We start from the raw sequence: 20,603 nt of genomic DNA on the forward strand, positions 1-20,603 counted from the left end.
TGCACAAGAAAAAGTCTTTAATTTACAAAGCCACATTACCAGTTGAATATAATCACCAGAAGAATCTTCAAAAAAAATAACAGACTCGATATAAAATGCATACTATATTAGAAAACGTAAATTGATAATGGGACTTGGAGCTGTAGAGCAGGAAAACTCACTTCCTTCCAGAAAGCAAACTTCTCACAGTAATTTTTACTCCATTTTCAGACTGGGTCTTTGTTGAGAAAGCTGTGATCTTTTCCTATGTGCAAAAAGATACATGCTGCAGCTAAACAGATGCAACTGAAAACAGAAAAATTGCAGTAGCTTAGTGATGTTCAATAGGTAGAATGATCTATCTCTTGATTATCCATTTAAAATACATTGATGCTTGTCTGCCTTTTGTTTATGTGGTTTTAAATCATTAACAGCATTCACTGAAATACCTTCTAATCATGGGTATTGGCTTCATTTCTGGGAAGGCAGTAGTGAAATGGTCACTTTACACAAAATAAAATGCAACTCTTACGTGTTGACCCTTGCACACAGTGCATTTTAAATGCAGTCTGCCTTAGATCCAACAATTTCTTTCTATCCACGTTCAGTTATGAAGGATACAGCATGTCTACAGAACCCACATTAATAAAGCAAATATATCTTTACATGCTTACTCTTAAATTGTATTGAGAAAGAGTAAAGTTTCTTTTTCCTCTTCCTCTTTTTTAATACACTGCTAAAATCTGTATTTAACATCTATCCAAATGCCATGTACTGAATAATTTAGACGTCTCAACATTTAACATGTAGTCATTTGGTGATGAGGAATTTGCATTGCTCTGTATATTTACATGTCATGCAAGTACAGGTAGCAGCATTGGACATCATGTCACTGCATCTCCTGTACACCATGCCTCTTCATATGTTGTGCTATTTTCTTTTATGCGAACATATTTACAAATTTTGTAGTTCTTTAGACTGAAAAAAAAAGGGGGGGGGGAAATAATTCCACCAACTATTGCATTCATTTTCTTGCTTTTAGTTGTATTATCACCTTTGGAGAGTTTGGTAAATTCCACTTAGCTAGCAGCAATGGATAAAATGGTGGTTTTCAAGTACTGCTTCTGTTACTAGTGCTGGCATTTAAATGTTAATTTCAGTCTGAGGTTTACAGTAAACATGAAACAAGGGATTTTCTTTGAATGAACAATCTCAAATCAAAATTCTAAATAAAGGAAACCTAGCACAGGATGCTTTTAAGTGCAGTGATTATTTCCTTTTAAAAAATTAACATTCCCTAAGTGATAGAAGTTAAAGAAGTTAAATGTGACAGTTAATTTATAATACTCTACATTAAAAAAGCATTTAAATGCTAACCACATTATTATATGAGTTAAGTCAAAGTAATGATAATTACAGTATGATACAAAAGAACCTGAAATAAACTTCTAGCAAACCATACTGACTATTAATGCTGTATTAAGCCCTGAAAAGCTGGGTTAGTAAACTCTGGAATGTAGATTATATGCAACTTAAATGTAATGCAGGGCTTTTCTGCGAAGAAGAATACTTCATTTCAAAGTTCGGATTTTTATGAGCTATGTATTAATTCATTGGATTTATATTAAATACACGTAAATAGCATCACTCCAAGACCAATCCTCGGATTACTTCTATTGGCATATTTCTATGTAGGATTTGCTAAATTAACATTCCATATAAATTAATAGCCTTCTTTTCATGTTTGTTGTGTTACAATCGGCATTGTGATACTGTGTTGTGTCACTGGTCACATTTATTTGATTTCAATTCAGGAATGGTAGCTATACCACGTATTAAATACGAGAAACAACATGCTGAATTTCCCATCAAATCTCTTAAATGCAGAGTTATTTTAGATGGGTTTGTATAAACAAAATACATATATCTAATATAAGCGTGGGAAAGGAAAAGCTGGTTTGTTATATGCTAAAGCAAATTGGAGTAAATCAACCGCATCCGTGGGCTGGATAAGCAATACTACTCTGCTTTTCCCACTACCATTTGGACAAGACAATGTTACTTTTTTATTTAAAGTGTTTTCTTCTCAACAAGGGGCCACCACTTCCCAATCTCAAAAACACGCCCCAGAATATGTTAATTAATTGTATTGTGTCTCTGAAAGAAAGAGGTTGCCAAATGCAATAAAAAAAAAAAAGGTCTTTCGATCAGTGAGCTGCATTCCCACTGCTAGTTACCATCTCATTTCAATTCCATATAGATATACATGTATACGTTTCCTCCAGGTACAACTTTGACCATTAAAATCTGTCTAAGAGCGAAATTCTAACTTGACCACATAGGGTGTATATGGGAAGCTTAACATTCCTGGTGAATTAAGCGCACAAGCCTCGGATCATTTTTTGTCAATCCTACTACGGTACTTCAGAGTCGGGAATGTGGGTAATTTCTATAACATGGTACTTCCCAATTAAAAGTAACAACAATGCTCCTCTGTGAAAAAAAATTAATATATAAAAAATGTCAACACATTCCACACAAATACAAAATAAAGAGTAATGAATAATGGCAACAAAAGGTCTCTTCCTATTTTTTACAATCTTCCATTTCAATGAGATAATTTTCAAATAGAGATATAGTGTTTTAGCAAATGCAAGAGTATTAAATATCCTTTTGAATGACACTTTCTAAATTTGTAGTAACCCTCTGAAAATTCCCAAGCAGCAATCAAGAGCAAATGCATCTCCGGAATACGCAAGCAGGACAAGTAAAACAAAACAAAAATCTTTTTTTCCTCGATCTTACAGCTAATGCCATTAAATATTACTAGGGTGGTGTTTTCTGTATATTACTTGCATCTTCAGCTTTTGAATAATATGCATGCTTTTAACCATCTAAACTGAATTGAGTTTTTATTTGGAGGAGTCCAACAAAAGCCTGCAAGTTTTCCAAGAGTGAAAGAAAAGTCCCAAACGGCATTATCTTAAACAATGACTGCAAGCATGCAACTTCCCAAGTGTGCATGGGGAAAGAAAAGTCACTCCAGAATTATTTTCAGCTAAGTGATATCTATAAACATCAATCTTTAATCTCTTTTACTTACTGATCACCATCTATGATAAATGTTAATTTTTTGACATATATTTATTTTTTTTAAAAGTCTAGATATCGCTTCTAATATTTTAAAATAAATTCACAAGCATTCGGCGGTAACTCACTAAAAATAATCACAATTCTCCTAGAAAGGATTTTCTTAAAATAACCTGTTCTCTAGAAACTCTTTCGTCATCACAAATATGAGTCCCTACAGGTTTTAATTTTATCTTCCAGAAACAATGTCCAAATACATTTTTTTTTTTTCTTAGACGATTAAGGGCACTTGTTGGAAATTTTCTTGAACATCAAGTTAGTTAATTCTTCCCCTATGGAAATACATGAGAAAGTTCAGTCTGAAATGGTGTACTGAAAAAAAATGTAATTTCTACTTATTTTCAGGGAGAAAAAAATGCAACATTTTTCCTATAAACCAAATCTTTTAAAATCTCAAACCAACATAAAACAATCATTTGGGGGGAAAATATTCTATCATGGTGATTATACGAAAAACAGTATAAGATTAATCTTCGCTTTTATAGACAGATTTAAGAATAGTTCCTTCCAAAATTCTCTTTAGCCACATTTATTAATCCAAATCCAGTGGGTCGGAGCAGTTTTTCCCAATTTCTTTAACAAGTCCTGCTCTAAAATCCACCCAGAAACAGATGTTACTTTATGTACAATTCCGCTGCGGTAGTTGGGGGGTTTTTACCTTTCAAGTAACACGTGAGCTACAGCCTCACGGAGCTCCCTCAGTGGATGGCACTTCTAAAGGCTCCTCTCTACTCATGAGCCCGGTTTCCCGGCGGGTCCCCCCGCGCCACTGCCTGCGAGCACACAGCATGCGGGGCCCGGGGCTCTCCCTCCTCCCCGCCGGCGGAAAGCGGCGCGAAAAGAGGCGGCCGGGGAACAATGGGGAGCGCCGGGAGCAGGGGGAGCCCCGGCCGCGCTTCCTCCGGCCCCGCCGCCGCTTCCTGCGGGCTCGCGCGCCGCTCCGCTCCCTGGGGCGGCCTGCCCGGAGCCCGCCCCGCTGACGGGAGACCCCCGCTCACCCTTGGAATCCCCCGTGCCCGCGCCGCGCTGCCGAGGGCACCCACGAGTTTAGTCTCGCAGCCACTCGCTCGCCCTCGAGCTCTCCCGCCCCCGCACGGCGAGCGGGGCTGCCCGGCTGGCGCGGCGCCAGCCCCGCTCCTGAGCCTATCCCGGGGTCGGGCGGGCGGCCTATGGGAGCCCTGATCCCGCTGCCCCGGGCTCCTGCCCCGCATGCCGCGAGCACTGCCCGCAGGAGAGCGGCAGCACTACAGAGGCGCCGCGGCCCCGCTGCACTGCGCGCTCCCTCCCTTCAGGGGACGGTGCTGCGCACAAAGGGCGGCTCAGCATTGTTCTCCTCCCTGACCCCCAAATCCCCTCTTCCCCGCCGGGAGAGGCGAACGGGAATGGCCGGGACGAAGGGCGAAGACGGGGAGCGGCCAACTGCCCGCGGCGCTGGCCGCTTCCCAGCGTGTCCTGCCTGCCATCTTCACCTTTCCCAAAACTTGCCTTCGTGCTGTGCCTGCCGTCGAAGCCCGGCTGCCCACCATCCCTCGTTCCCTCTTCGCAATGTAATGGGTCTTTCACATGTCACTTCGCCTAAAAATCCCACTGAGGCTACAAAGGAACCTCTGCCCACATCCCAGCCACCCAAGCATCCTTGTCCAGCTTGTGCACGGGATCACCCGCTTCACATACCCACAGGGGAGAAAAAAACCCGCAACTGTACCAATGCAAGGTATTCTTTGAAGATTTTGTCCTCAGATTCACAGAAGCGTCCTTCTTTTTAACCTTGATGGGCCTGGTTAGGTGACCAGGCGATATTTAACCTACAGTCCCTTGCCACCTGCAGCCCAGTGCATTCCTGTCCCCACGCTCAGAACTCCATGGAGCAGACACCAAGATACCGAGATCCAGCAGAAAACTCAAAGCATGTGAAGAAGAGAGTGGGAGCTACAACATGACACTGAGGAAAAACCACGGCTCGATTTAAATAATTGCATAATATTAGGATTTAACTTATAAATGTTTACATTTGTGTGATTTGATTAATGTCACGTTTGATTTCCTTAAAGCCACTGACAAGGTACTTTAAAACACGAGATTAACGTCTACCAGCGATGAAATTCAACAGGCAAATCCCCTTCCCAACACGCGGGCAGGCAGGGACCTCAGACCGCCTTTCTGCTCCCCGTAGCCCTCGGCCAAGGGGGCTCCCGGCACATCGCGTGGTCAGCGATCCCCCTCCCCCGCAGGTGACAGGATTCCCGGCCGGTCCCTCCCCCGGCACCCGCCGCGCTGCGCGGGGCTCCGCCGGCGCTCCCGTTCAAACGCGGCCGAGCCCGCCTCTGCCCCGCCCCCAGCCGGCCGTTACCGCCGCCGCCACAGGGACACCCCGATCCCGCCCCGGCGCTTCCCGAGGGAGGCGCCGCCGCCCCCGGGTTTTCCCGGAATGCCGGGGGGAACGGAGCGGGGGGAGGGGGAGCAGCGGCGGGAGGCTCGAGCACGGCACGAGCGCGGCCGGCGCGGGGGATTGTGGGTAGGAAGGTGGTCGGGGCAGCAAAGGAAGCGGCGGGCGGGGATGGGGGGGGTGAAAGGTCAGCGGCCGAGAGCCCCCGCGCCAATGGCGGGCGGGCCGGGCCTGTCCCGCACGGCGGGTCGGGGTCGTGCTGCTCTCCGCGGCTGTAAACACGGAGCGTGTCTGCCCGCGTGTGTCCGAGTGCCTGTCCGTGCGTGTCTCTGTGTCCCGGGCCGCCGCCGCCCCTTGTAACGGTCCGCGCGAGGCCCAGCGCGCGCGGTGTTTGTTCGCCCCCTGCCCCTCCCCCACCGCTCTTACACGCGATTTATGGGATTTGCAAATAATTCCGGGGGTTTTTTCTCCCTCCGCACCCCCTCCTACCCCGGCTCCTAACCTCCGCTTCCTCTCCCACCGCCTCGGCAGTCACCGGGGAGCTCCGTTGTCGCCGGCAGCCCGGGGCCGGGCAGAGCCCGCACACAAAGGTCCCGGCCCCGATCCCTCTCCCGCCGGCCGCGGCTCGCGGGGACTGTCCGGTGAGTCCAGAGCCATGGAATCTGCAGCTCCTGCTCGCGGCGGGCTCCGGCGACCAACGGGGGGTGACTTGAACAGCCCCGCAACTTTCTCCCCGGGCCCCGCACCCCCGACCCGCCGCCAAAGGTAAAGCTGGAGCGATCCCCCTCGCCAGCCTCTCGCAGTGAGGCTCAAACGGAGGAGGAAAATGGGAAATGTTCACACGGAGAAGTGGTTCCCTTTGTTCTTTCATTGTTTCTACCCGAACTGGCGGATACAAGGGATAAACACTTACCTTCTCTTCTTTTTGCTCCAAAACACACACGTTCCCATCAGCTTTAAAATGCACGGTCCACTTTGGAAGCGACTACAAATGTCGGGAGAGTTTGTATTCCATTCTTTTACACTCTGCTCTTTTTAGTGTAAGATTAAGTTGTCGAGCACGTTGTTTCAAGCCCCCCGCCTTAGTGAATGGTCACGTTTAGGACCCTCCAAGTCCATCCTAATTCTGCCAGTAGAATTGAGGGTATTGGAGGTCTAAACTTTCAAAAGGAAAAGGGCCTGCATCTATCGAGCAGACCTGAAAATATACTCATATCCTCACTCACTTCCACAAAATGGATATAAACATCTCACCCCAGACAACTCAATGAAATACACATTTTAAAGCTTGAATGTAGAAAAGCTGTTCCCTCGGCTGAGATAAGCTAAAAGCAAATTGGCGTGAAGAAAATCTACCTCAGTGTATTCCACAGCGGGAATAGTCTCTGTAGTTTAAAACAAGTAAATAAGAGCATCATATAGAAATGCTAAGCGTAAAGTTAAAAGGAAAACAACCTCTGAGGAATATGCTACCCGGGGTGGAACGGGGAGAATCACAGTTTTTTAAAGTGTCCCTTTTCTGCAAAAATTACTGCTTTTCTTTTTTCTCCCCATGCAACCAAGGCGGGGGGAGAGGAACCCATTTTCTGTTCTCTTTGTAGTCCAGTCGGCATTTTACACCCAGAAACACACGCAGTTCCCCCCCAAACCTTGCTTTAATCTGATTACGATGAGATTTGCTGATACAATGAATATTTGAAATGATCCTTGTGTCTTAGTGAGTGGGAAGCATTTCCAGGCTCCCGTTTCCAAGGCTCCCTGCTGCAGAGGGAAGAGGAGCGGCAGGGAGACCCCGCTCCCCGAGGCCCCGGCGGGGTGGCAGCCGGGGATGGGGGGGACAACCCCCTCCTCCAGTGCCCAAGGGCGCTGGATTAATTTAACCCAACTCCCTCGACCGGTGGTTGGAGCAGGATCTTTAAGTGTCTTTTCCCCCTGCATCATTATGCCTTTGCCAATTGAAAAATAAACAAAAAATAGCAAAATAAATTTTAAAGAAAAGAGAGGATGCGGGCGACCTAAAGTAACTGTGTGACCGGGAGTACATGTTGTCTCACACCCCCTCTCCTCCTCTTCCTCCCCCTCCTCCCGATGTGGCCTTAATGGCAAACTGGAAGGCCGGTTTATTTCGTAGGGCCATATTACAACCAGCAAGGTAAATAGGGAGTCGTGGGGGAGAGGGAGGGAGAAGGGAGGGAGCAAAAGGGGCTTTTCTTTGATAGCGTTTAATTGGAATTGAAACATTCTGGGGCTGTAAACATTCTTTATTTATTCAGCACACATAAGCGGGCATTGTTTTATCACCATCATAATTACGGTGTCCTTTAAACTGACTGATAGCAAAGGAGATAAGGGAATGCGCCTGTAGCTCCAGATCAAATCGCTGGCTCGCCCCTCTCCCCGGGTCACCAGGAGCCGCACGGTCCTTGGAGATGAGGAGCGCCGGAAGATTGTGGCTTGGCTATTCCTTACGTCATGAAAGTGATTTGTACCACATTGCTAATTTGGTGCAATTCATAACCTCCTGATCTCCTTCGTTTGCAACTGCTTTTCAGTTTGCAGGGTACGTTTTTTAATATGTAATTTCCCACCGTAGAAATTAAGAGTGATCACCTATGTGCAGGAGAGGATCTTGTTTCCCAATGTTTGTTGCTTTACCTTTGTCTAATTAAAAATGCAAACTTTTAGGATCCTTTCAGAACAAAGCCTCACCAAATCCCCTTTACGTCCAAGGATTTGCAAATTTATAAAGGCTGCATTGAATTCAGCATGGGTCAAGGGGCAAAAAAAGGGTAGAAGGTCACTGCATTTTGATTATGGGTCAGTAAACAACATGGCATGTAGTATGTGTCCAGAAACTCCTGCTAAAAAGTATTTTAAAACTACCATGAGTATTAAATTCAAGAAACAGTCTTAGCCCATAGTGATTATAAATTGCCTCAAATTCTAGTGTGCAAGAAACACTCCAGCCCCCATGAAAAAAAAGCAAAAACCTCACAAACTTAAAAAGCACTTAGTAGAACTCTGCATTGCATCTCTGTTTACAAAAAGAAAAAAAAAAAAGAGAGAGAGAGAAAAAAAAAAGAAGAAAGGAGGGGAAAAAAAAGGGGGGGGGGGGGGGGGTGGAATGGAAGAAAAAGGAAAAAACAACCCCGAAACTTCTAGGCATAAGAGTGTTAGCCAGATTATGATTTTTTTTTCCCCCAGACTGATGGCTGGTATTTCTTTGTCCCACACATTTAGGAGATTTAGTAATACATTCTGATATATTGTCTGACTAGAATATATGGCAAATTTTAGTTTCTAGAGTCACATTTGGCTGACTTTAAAATAGCAGAAGGATCCTATTATACTATTCTTTGACCCTATTATATTTACGTTACTGGACTCTTTGTGATAGCCTCTAGCTGCTTTCTATCTGTGTCCTCCTTGAGCAAAATATGCCCAACAGTAACTAGAAGCAGGGTGTAGTATTAGAAATCAAGTTCTCATGTGAAATATGTATTTCTGCGCAGCATCATGAAAGCAAAAGGTTTATTTAATACTTGTCAATCCCTGAAGACACAGTCCAGCATTAACAAATAATAATAAATAATAATAATACTCTAACAATGTGGCAATCCTAGTGTGAAAACGCATATGACCCTTAGGTTTTCCTAAAGATTTTCAGAATTCTCCCCATTAGTACAACCGGTGGTGGACATTGCTGTTGCATTTCCCAGTGAAACGTTTAAAAGACTGTAAATGGTGTGTGCATTACTACATTGCAGAAGGAAGAGGTCAGGCTAAATTGCACTGGTATTTAAACATAATCATACTATGAAAATAAATCAAAACATCACGTAAAAGGAGTATTTTAAATGTTACACACGTTTTCTTTCTGGAATGACACGGCTAAGCTGTACCCTGTGAGCATATATATTTTAACACAAGTTTACAAAAATAAAAGTGTATGATTTTCAACAAATGGGAATAGGTCTACAGCAAAGTATTGCGAATATTATTTTGCTCTTTCTTTCCTAATGAGGTTTATCCTTTGGCCAAACAGTTGTAAGACTGAAATACTATTGGCTATAGAATGTAGATTGCAGATTGCATGCTACTCAATGTGAAAAAGAGCACATTTGATTGATCGCCTCTGTGTGTGTGTGCGTCCATACACACAACTCTCTGTAGTTGCATGTGTATGTATTTGGCAAAACCGGGCATCTCTGGGCGTCCTTATCTTAAGAAATGTGAGTCAAACATCCATTCCTTTAATCATGTTCATCTTTGATCACCAGCAAGGGTGACACAGTCCACAAAATTAACAAAGAAACTCCCTTGCTTTTGAGAGATAGCTACATGTACATCTGGGTCTGCACACACATGCACATGGACACATGAACATGCAGGCATACATCCCAGTAAGTAAATTACGGCATAACTTTTCATGTAATTGACACCAGACACCTTTAATTTTTCATTTTCATTCTTTTGACCAGCTTTCACATTAACAATCTAAGCCGTAAATGTTGGTGGCTATTGATTGCAATCCCCTGTGTGCGTGCAAATCCATTTTCAAGTCCCCTGCCTTTAATGTGCGTGTGCAAGGGGCCTCTGACGGCTGTTTGTCAGGATCTCCCCCAGCCTGTTTGAAGACGACCCCGGATACACAACATGTGCTGATGGCCAAGGGAAAGCACACACTCACACACAGACACACACACACAGACACACACACACAGACATACACACAGACATGCACACAGGCACACACACATGCACACACACATGCACACAAAAAGATCCAAACCAAATGATGGAGAAATAAAGAAACAAAGCTCTCTTGTGTGAGATGCAGAGAAAGATATGCAACTGAAAGTGTAAGTATACGGTGGGGATGTGTAGGTTGGGCGCCTGACATTTCCCAAGACTTCTCGTGGGCTTCTCCCTGCCGACATCTGGAGCTGCCTCGACCCCAGTGCTCATGGCTGCACCTTTTGGGAGCCCGAGATTTGCCGAAAAGCCGTCACTAGTTTAAAACATTTGGTAGCGCTGGAATTTTTAAATAAATAAATAAATAAATAAATAAATGACATTTTTTAAATAGTTGCTGAATCACACTGCCAGGCTATCACCGGCAGTGAGTGGGTGGGGGTCTGGGTGCCCGTGGCTCCCTCCGTGCAAACGCACGCGTGGATTTACACGGGAATCCTCCCCACTGAACTACCTGACAAATAAAGGACTTTTCAGCCCATCAGAGTTTTGGGTAATGTCTTCTGAGCAGCTTTCTCGGAGTTTACTGTTCCTTTACTGTTGACTCCATAGCCTTAACCTTAAAGCAGGGGGAGGAGAGCAGTAGGGAGGGGGTGGGGGTGTTCGCAGCATATAAGTACATCAGGAGGAATTTTTAAACGACCTTATTGTCTCTAGCTCTAGAAAGACCGCGATGATTCCTTTTTAGCGCCAGCAGCTGTTTTCTCTTGAAACTTTGCTTTTTTTGCCTTTCACACGAGCGAGCAGGAGAAAGGCAAGGCTGGGGGATCCAGATGCGAGGAGAGGGAAGGAAGGAGAACTCCGCGGATGGTCTGAGCTGTGCCGAGGCATTGTTCACTGCTGCCTCTCGGTTACGTTTAAAGGCTGAAATATCACGAGATCCACTCAATGATCCTTTTCTAATTCGAAGGACAAAATGTAATTTGCTGTAGCTCTGCTTTCTCGGATGGGAATACTATCCCTAGGTTTCAGAGGAAGAACTAGGCATCGCGGTTCGCACACACATGGATTAAGTTGAACAGCGGCGATTACATCTGCACGGAGAGCAACAGTAGTCCAGGGCTGACTTTTCAAATCTCAGCTCTCGGAGTTAGAGGCTCCCTTGAATAGACTTCCTCCATTCCCGGATGCACTGCTCCAAATTCCCACTTCTCTCTCGAATTCCTGTGAAATTGGGGGCTTGCCTGCATTTCGCCTTGGCATGCAAAACGGCGTTTTCACAGAGTGATTATGCGCTTTCTTTTAGCTGTACCTGACGGGGTAACACGAACTCCACGCACCATATTGCCAACACACGGAGTGGATATTGACGTTTGGGATTGAAGATTTTTTTATTTTTTTTTTTCCTCTGCCGATTTTTTTGCCAAGTCACAGCAGTATGAGATGTCTCATTAATCTCGCGGATGTGTCTAATTCTGGATGTGCAGTGATACATAAAAGTGCTGGTGTTTGTATCCAGCGGAACACTGGATGCACGGCAGAGATTGGTGATTTTTTTCGCAGCGCCTAACGTGCAAACCGCAAGCATCACTTTAACGTGACAAGGGAGAGGCATGCAGCTATCGCAACATTTGTGAAATCCTCGTTCTTGACACTCGAATAATTTAACGTTCCTAAGAAGAGGTTAAACCTTCATGCTGCTTCTTCAAATTGATTTTAAGGGACTGCTATAAATGGAGCATCAAAAAGCTTCGGCAGGGCTACTCCGAGCGAAATATGCAAACTGCGAGCCAGAAGCATCCTAGCCCGATGCAATATCGTACATTGTGTATTCCAGCACTTTTTTGTTATTACGTAAAGGCTCCTGGAAGCACCTTGGATATTTTACATTCTCCTTTCTCTGCTGGAAGCAATCAGCACACAGGAATCCTGACGTGGGCTCTGGGACTATAGGACATTCCAGCTCGTGATCCAGCACGGTTAATCGCGAAAAGTGTATACATTTCTGGCTTATCTATGCTTTGTTATGGGTCTGACGTGAGCTCACGTCCTCCTCCCCCCTCCTGCAATATTACAGGCAGAATTTCAGTTAAAAGTGTTATAGTATCACGGTGCGAGAACCCGTGATATTCAGACAGCAAAAATAACCTTAGTACTCGGCTATAAAAAGCTAATTAAGCAGAAGAGGAAAATCAAGAGAAACTCGAAAATGTAAGTACTCCCTCTCGTTAACAACCGAACATTTAACTTTGGAGCCTCAGAAGGGGAAATACCAGGCTGTTCTGCACGTTTTCGCTAAGCTTCATTTTCCACACAATGCAGAATAAAACACTGTTTTAAAGCGGCTACATTACCGAAGGATTTTCCATCGCTACGATCAGACTTATGTCCTTTAAATTCATGGCATGCACAAAAGAGCAACGTTTGTCCAAAACAGGCTGAAAATATACGGAACGATAGGGGGAAAAGGCATACAAATCCTTCCTCCGAAGCTAGCGACGAGGAAGTCTGAGAGGGCTGAGTGTGTTTGAGCTTGGATTGTTTAATAGAAAGATTTATATACTAACTGTATTATTTACTTTGGGAGGGGAGGTGGCAGTATAAGGGTATGCTAATTAGTGGGAGATTTTTTGGGGGAAGGGGTGGAATATCAATTTTTATTGCATCACCTGTCAGGAGTGTCCAATCAGCGTTGGCTTTAGGGGAATTAATTGATGAAGGTGTCTCCGGACGAGCTCACTTCACTCTGTCATTTTATTTGTAGCTAAAGCAGCGGCGGGAATAGCAGCTGCATTTCTTTTCTCTTCCTCCCTTCACATTCCATTATCATAGTTTCCAATGGAAAAGCAGGGAATGAAAGGGAACAGGTACTGATCTTCAGCAGCAACTTAGAGAAACACTTTGGCAAACCTGATTTTTAAGATTATATATTGATTGTAGTCTCACGGTATTTTTTAATTTATTTTTTAAAATTTTGTCTAAAGTTTGGCACTTCATTCACCAGGAATAACAGCCTTTGTTATATTTTATTAGCAGGATGCCTTGAGACAAATACAGCATCTGGCTGAGGATTGTGTGTGTGTGGCTTTTTCTATTTTTTTCTTTTTCTTTTTTTTTTTTTTTTTTTTTTTCTTCATCTCTCCCTCTCTCTGCAAATGCTGGGAATAATTTAATTCACGAAATGGGAGACCTGAAGTCGGGTTTTGAAGAGGTGGATGGCGTGAGGCTCGGCTACCTCATCATTAAAGGAAAGCAAATGTTTGCACTCTCCCAGGTTTTTACAGACCTGCTCAAAAACATCCCGCGAACTACCGTGCACAAGCGAATGGATCATTTAAAAGTAAAAAAACATCACTGCGACTTGGAGGAGTTGAGGAAACTCAAAGCCATCAACTCCATCGCTTTCCACGCCGCCAAATGCACCCTGATCTCCAGAGAGGACGTGGAAGCCCTATACACATCGTGCAAAACCGAACGGGTTCTTAAAACGAAACGGAGGAAACTAAGCCGGGCGCTGTCTGCCACCGATCTCCGGCCGGAGCTCGCTCCCGCCGACCCCTTCTCCGGCTTCTGGAAGGAGAACAAACTTTGGCTGGGTCTGAGCGACTCTCCTCGGCCGCTGCTGCCTGTCCGGAGGAAAGCTCTGCGCCCGGGGGACACAGCCTTGCTACCGGCCGCTCATCTACCTCACATTTTTAGTAAATACACTGGCCACAGCTACCCAGAAATCGCTCGGGCGCCTTGCAAATCCCCCGTAAACTATGAAACGGCGCCGGCGGTGGGCGGCTGCGTGCCCCTGCGCTCCCGCCGCCCGCTCGCCGCCGCGGCTCGGCCCCGGCTCCCGACCGCCGGTCCCCCGCCCCTGCCCGCCCGCTGCCGCCGCCGCCGCCACGGGGCGGCCTCCGCCGCCGTCACGCTGGGCCCCCCCGGCGGCGCCCGCCGGCCCCTGGCCCTGCCCCGGCCCTGCCGGCCTCGCGGCGCCCCGCGGCTGCCGCTGCCTCTGCCCCGCGGCTTCGGGCCGCCCGCCTTCCCCGAGAGCGGCAGCAGCGACTCCGAGTCCAGCTGCTGCTCGGGCCGCGCCGCCCACGACTCGGACTGCGGCTCCAGCCTCTCCAGCTCCAGCGAGGGCAGCTCGGAGGAGGAGGACGAGGAGGAGGAGGACGAGGAGGGCAGCGGCGCCTCGGACTCCAGCGAGGGCAGCTCGGAGGAGGAGGAGGAGGAGGAGGAGGAAGAGGAGGAGGAAGAGGAGGAGGAGGAGGACAGCACCTCGGACTCCGACTCCAGCTCGGTCTCCAGCCAGGTTTCGGTGCAGAGCATCCGCTTCAGGCGCACCAGCTTTTGCAGCCCGCCCGGCGTGGTCCACGCCAACTTCTTGTACCATCTGGCGGCCGCCGCCGCCTCCCGGCCCCCGGCCCCGACGGAGCCCGGCGGACTGCCCGCCCTCCGCGGCGCTCCCGGCGGAGTCAAGCCGGAGCTGCCGGAGGAGTGGGGCTGCCCCGGCTGGGCTCCCGCCGCCCCGGCGCTGCGCTGCTCCGGCGGCCTGGGGAGCTGCTTCGCGGAGATAAGAGATGATAGGGTATCCGAACTCACATTCCCACACTCTGAATTTTCCAATAATGCCAAGAGTACTGACCTAACAATTAACTGTGTTGCAAAGGGGGCCTCTTCACCTAGCCCAAAGACAAACAATGCATTTCCACAACAAAGAATACTCAGAGAGGCAAGGAAATGCCTTCAAGCAACTACTACACACCGTGCAGATAACAATACAATAGCTGCTAGGTTCTTAAATAATGATTCTTCATCAGCAGCAGCAAATTCAGAGAAAGATTCCAAAATCCCTCATTGTATTGAATTTGCCACGGATTTGCCCTCTTTACAAACTGATCCTGCGGAGGATGCTGCTTCTCCAGGGGCAGCAGCAGCAGCTGAGCTCCAGTGCACTGATACAGGCAATAAGGCATTGCCATTCCTGCACAGCATTAAAATCAAAATAGAGGACAGCAGTGCGAACGACGAGTATGAGCCTGATCTTACAACACATAAGCTAAAGTGTGAGTGCAATGATACTAAGGATGAGTTTTACGGTGTGACTGAGAGTAATAACCAGGACGCTTTATTAACAGCCAAGGAAGATTCTGCATGCACTGAGAAAGAAACCACTTCCTTAAACCCACTGACTCAGAGTCAGGTCCTCTCATGCACTTTAGGTACTCCAAAACCTGAGGATGGGGAGTATAAATTTGGAGCAAGGGTGAGAAAAAATTACAGGACCCTGGTTTTGGGAAAGCGACCTGTACTGCAGACTCCTCCAGTCAAACCAAATTTGAAATCAGCTCGAAGCCCACGTCCTACAGGTAAAATCGAGACACATGAAGGAACACTGGATGATTTTACAGTTAACAATAGACGCAAAAGGGTAGCCAGCAATGTAGCATCAGCAGTGAAAAGGCCATTTAATTTCATGGCAAATTTTCCCTGTCCACCATCACTAATTATTGGCAATGATGGGGATTTGTTGCCAGCTTATTCCTTAAACACCACTAAGGATTCCCAACCACCTCACAAGGCCCATCCTGTATGGAAATGGCAGCTGGGCGGTTCTGCAATACCTCTTCCACCTAGCCACAAATTCAGGAAATTTAATTAATAAAGTAGTTTGGAAAATATTTTCTTGAACCACCTTTAACTTTCTTACCTTTTTTTTTTTTTTTTTTAAACTCTGCAGCATGGTTTGTACAAACCCATTAATGCTATACACTTTTGGAATCCTGTTTTATCACATCATGAAGACAGATACCGGATTACTATTTTATTTACCGTTTCAACAGTGGGGGTTTTTTTCCTTATTTTGGGGTCTTGGTGGGAATTTTTTTTGGTTGTTGTTGGTTTGGGCTTTTTTATTTGTTTGTTCTGTTGCATTGTTCTTGTTTTTGTTTTTGTTTTTTTATTGTGTTACATTCCACAGAGTACTTCAGGCTAAAGACTCAAGTTAAACTCAGTTATTATGGTAGAGCTGGAACACTTTACTGTTTAAATGCTAATAATGCACCAGTACCTCAATTCAACTGCTGCAAATAAATGTCAAAAGGTTGAATAATAAATATTAGAATGAGCCATTAAATTTATGCACTAGATTTTGAAAATGGAAGTCTAACTGTTAATTCAGTTAAACTTTGTTAAGTTACATGGTTGCACAGTAAGGGTTCACTATAATTCAATGTGGCAGCAGTCTACTTTTCGGGAGCTTTGTTTTCGGGTGCAGGGGTGTCCTTTTTGAAGAGCAGTTGCACTTACTCCTTTTTCTCCGGTTTGGAAAAGACTGGGGTCCGCCTGTGACCCCAGCGCTGGGAAAAGCTGCCTCATTTGAAACCAGTAAATAAATGTGGAATTCTATTTTTGGTAAAAGGGTGTCTTCTTACTTGTACAGTCACTCTTTGCAATTGGGAAGCCTTTTTGTTTCACCCAGAGGTCTTAAATAAGGTTACTGTTATCCACTAATGTCATACTTAAGTTGTGGTCTGAACATGCCCCTTAGAAACTTGCAAAGCAACTAAAATATTTGCCCGGCCAGCAGTACAATTTATGGTCCAGCCCCTCATGCTGGCTGGAGGAAATAGCAAAGCAGTAAATACAACACAGAAAGTGAAATGAGAGGCCGTAAGTGGAAAGATTACACAAAATGAGAAGACCATGTTATTCATAGCTTTTTGGCAACAAAACTCAGGCGATTCAACCATGTTACACTTCCCGGTTCTATCCTCATCTCTTGAAATTTGCTGTCGTGGGTTTTTTTGCCATGCCATCCTCTCTATGTAGCAGAAATATTTCTACTGCACGTGACAATCAGAGGCAATTATCTATATTTGCACTTAATATCGAAATAGTCAAACAGGCAGGCTTCTAGAGTCTAGCCCTCGGTAAGACATGCTGGTATAATATATTGTGATGATGGAAGCAGTAAATCAAAATTATGGAAATTTGCACTGTTGAAAAGCATGCTTTAGCTTTATTTTCAATTAAAAACACTGTTTAAAAAAATTCCTGATTCCTAAACACTTTGAATTATTGCAGAGTTATCCGTGGTTTCCTCTCCGTTTGTAAGTTCACTGTTTTTATTTGGAGGAAATACGCTTCAAGAGGTTAACTGTTTCACTCCCTCCCTCCCCCTCAACCTCTGCAAAAGAAAGGGAAGGAGGAAAAAAAAAAAAAAAGAAAGGCTGGAGGCCGAGGTGAAGGCAGAACTGAGGACAAGGGAAGGTATCTCTTGTGGGGGGAGGACAGATACAGCAACTCTGAAAACAGCCTGAAAAGTTTGCATCTTGAGAAAGGCAATAAGAATTGAGTTGCTGAATCAGTAGAGTTTAGGATGAATAATTGCTGGTTTCTTTCTTTGGATTAGCATTTTATTTATACTAGATCATTCACAAATTAAATTTTAAGGATTCCACTCATCGATCAATCCCGGGAGAATAATTTATCGCGAATCAAAAAAGGAAAACAAAGCAACAATGTAATGTTTACTGTGTGACTCAAAGTCAACATTTCTGCTGGCAATCCACTGCCAGGGTTTCAGTTTTTTAATTCCTGCCTTTTGTGATGCCCTGTCCCAACCCCTCGTGTCTCCAAATATTCCAAGCAGTCACTAACTGATTTCAGCTCTGTTTACTATATCCACACCGGAGTTTTCCTCTCATTGTAAAAGGCCCAGTCTAAGAATACCTGCAGCCAAATATATTTAGAAAGAGTAAACAATTGCCTTTCAGTGTAGTTACCCTTCCCCCCTGCATGCACAGGCACACACACATGCACACACATCACTTTAAGCTGCCAATTGCAAAAGGTGCATTGCATACTTAACCGCTCTGCTGAAATTACGATGGTCATGAAAAATCTGCTTACTGAAGTTGTTCTGAGATGAATGTTTACATTCGTGTGTTTAGAGCTGCACAGATTACAGCCTTATTTCCAGAGAACTGCAAGTACATACAAAATGTACTGCTCAGGAAAGCCCCCCACTCTGTCAGAAACCGTGTCTGCCTGACAAAGGTCTTCCCTTGACAAAAAAACAAAAAACCAACAAAAAAACCAAAACAAAACCAAAAAAAAAAAAAAAGAAAAAAGAAAAAAAGAAAATAAAAAAGAGCCAAGAGCTGCAAAAGTGCAATATGCAAACTTGAAACCTAAAATTTCGCCTTCTCAGTTAAACAACATATCACTTTCAAAGTAACTCTGTCCCCTGACCCTGTTTACTTCCAATTAGAGATATGCTGATTTGGCCAGGAATTGTAAATTACAGAGGTGCCTTTTCAGGTTCCGAAATAATCTGGGGTGGGGGGTTGGGGATTGGAGGGGGAGGTATAAGCATAAATTTATACCAAATAGGCTCTGCAGAGTTGAGGATGTGAAATATGGCGTCCAGCCTTGCCAGCGGCCCAGGAGCTCCAGGCACCCCCGGGCATCCCCAGCAGGCTGCTCCGCTGGGCTCCCCTCCATCCAGGCAGCAGCAAACGGCAAGGAGTTAAACAGCCAAATAATTTTCACACGTGCACACCTCAGTTTAGTACAAGTCACTAGCAGGGACATTCGTGGTTTTACTACCGTTGGAGAAATTAGCCAGGTACAATAACTCACCAGGGAAAAAAAAAAAAGGGGGGTGGGGGGTGGGGATGGTATTCTGTTCAATTCTGGTAGTTTGGTAACTGTTTTTGATGGCATTGTAATTATTATTGCGATCAGAGTTCATTATCATTTCAGCCTTAAACATGTGAAGCCTTAGCATTGAATTACATAAAAATAACCAAATTTCTCCCATAAAGGTAAGTTCTAATAATGAGGAAAACCCAAGGTTTTCCAAGGGAGACAGGCTACCATTTTGTTGTGATGTTTACATGAGATAAAACTTACAATGTGTTAGTAATTGCCACCATTTTCCAATTCCTGGTGTACACAAAAATCAACAGAATTTTCTAGAGGAAAAAGCAATTGAGGTAGTGCGTGTACTGTAAGGACTATACTCTGTAGGTATTTGTCACAAATAGAGTTCACTGGTAAATTTATTGGGAATATTTCTGCTGCCAGATGGAAGACAAAAGAAAGTTTTGGACTCTGCTTAATTCTCTAAAACATTAAAAAGGGAACACGTGTAATGCCTTCAGCAATGAGGTATATTGCCTTAAAAGATGTAACTTGCCGTTTACAGCAATTTACTTTAAGAAGTGATTGTTCTATAAGCTACACTTACTTGACTACATTGAGATAATCTCTTTACTGGTTGTTTATTTAAAAAGCCACTACCAGCAATAATGCAAAATAGTGGTAGCTGTTGTATGAAGTTTGCTGTTTAATCAATTCATATGGTGATTTTTTACATGGTCTCTGATCCCTTTTATTCTAACAGATTTAGTTGCCAATAAATTAAAGTTTCTGCAGAAATGAGAGCAATGTTATCATGTTTGTGTTTGTCACTGTTCACACGTGCGAGTGGTTGAGACAGAAAAGGGTAAAAAAAGTGGCATTTTTGACACACGGCGGTAATCTGCAGGAAAATATTCTACATATGCAGTATGTTAGAAAACATGAAACACGGATAACCTTGTTAATTGTGGTTTTTATGGTTAAGAGGATTGCTGGGAAGAATATGTAATGGTTCATCCTGGGATCTATTTGGTCAGCTTGGAATCACAAAAGGATGGCGAGCGCCTGAAAATGAAAAGCCCTGGTTAGCAAGATCAGGAGGGAGGCTTTGGGATCCACCTTCCCCAAGTCACGTTTGCAGACATTACCCATTCCCTTGGTACTTGGCCCTGCAAGCCGCGCTCGAACAGCTCTGGCCTGACCAAAAACATTTCGGGAAGGGACACCGAGCCGGGTTTAGGCCTTACACGTTGCATTTTTTCACTGCGCTGATATAATTATTTCCCGTGCCCTAGGCCTCTCTCTCCCCCCCTCTCCCTTTCTCTCCGAGGCGGCCTCACAAGCCCCCGCTTTAAAAGGCCCGAGATGTTTTGCATGAGGCGCTCACAATAGGGGTTGAGGGAATTGACAGTTTCAAAAACAAGGCGCCCTGTCCTTTCCAGATGCCGAGGACCCCTCTCCCGCACCATCTCTCGTTTGCTCCTCGCTGCTGGTGGCTTTACCCCTAGCATTGCAAATACACGGCAACAGCTGTGTTTGTAAACAGGGGGGAGTACGGCGGGAGCGCCGCCGGCCCCCCTCCCGCACCGCGTTCCCGCCGCCTGGAAATCACAAAAAGAAAAAAAGAAGAAAAAAAAAAAAAAAAGGAAAAAAAAAGAGAGAGAGAGAGCGAGAGCGAGAGCGAGAGAGAGAGAGAGAAAGAGAAGGAGGTCAAAAAAATGCGGGAGCGTAGCCGGGGCCCCCGAGCGGCGGGGCT

At 45.2% G+C, this 20,603-nt stretch overlaps 1 protein-coding gene and 1 long non-coding RNA gene across 2 annotated transcripts; one reads left to right on the forward strand and one right to left on the reverse strand.

Moving 5' to 3' along the window:
* On the reverse strand, positions 1 to 4,116 carry LOC107198307. The gene is made up of 2 exons (XR_001518912.3): positions 3,788 to 4,116; positions 1 to 285 (listed from the first exon to the last, which is right to left on the reverse strand). It is a non-coding gene; the product is annotated as an uncharacterized LOC107198307 (long non-coding RNA).
* A 9,227-nt stretch (positions 4,117 to 13,343) lies between these two features.
* SKIDA1 (SKI/DACH domain containing 1) lies at positions 13,344 to 19,648 on the forward strand. The gene has a single exon (XM_033511599.1). The coding sequence runs from the start codon at positions 13,392 to 13,394 to the stop codon at positions 15,858 to 15,860; it is 2,469 nt and encodes an 822-aa protein (XP_033367490.1). The 5' UTR covers positions 13,344 to 13,391; the 3' UTR covers positions 15,861 to 19,648.
* Positions 19,649 to 20,603: the final 955 nt, after the last annotated feature.

This window comes from Parus major, chromosome 2 (genome assembly GCF_001522545.3).
Source record: "Parus major isolate Abel chromosome 2, Parus_major1.1, whole genome shotgun sequence".
NCBI lineage: Eukaryota > Metazoa > Chordata > Aves > Passeriformes > Paridae > Parus > Parus major.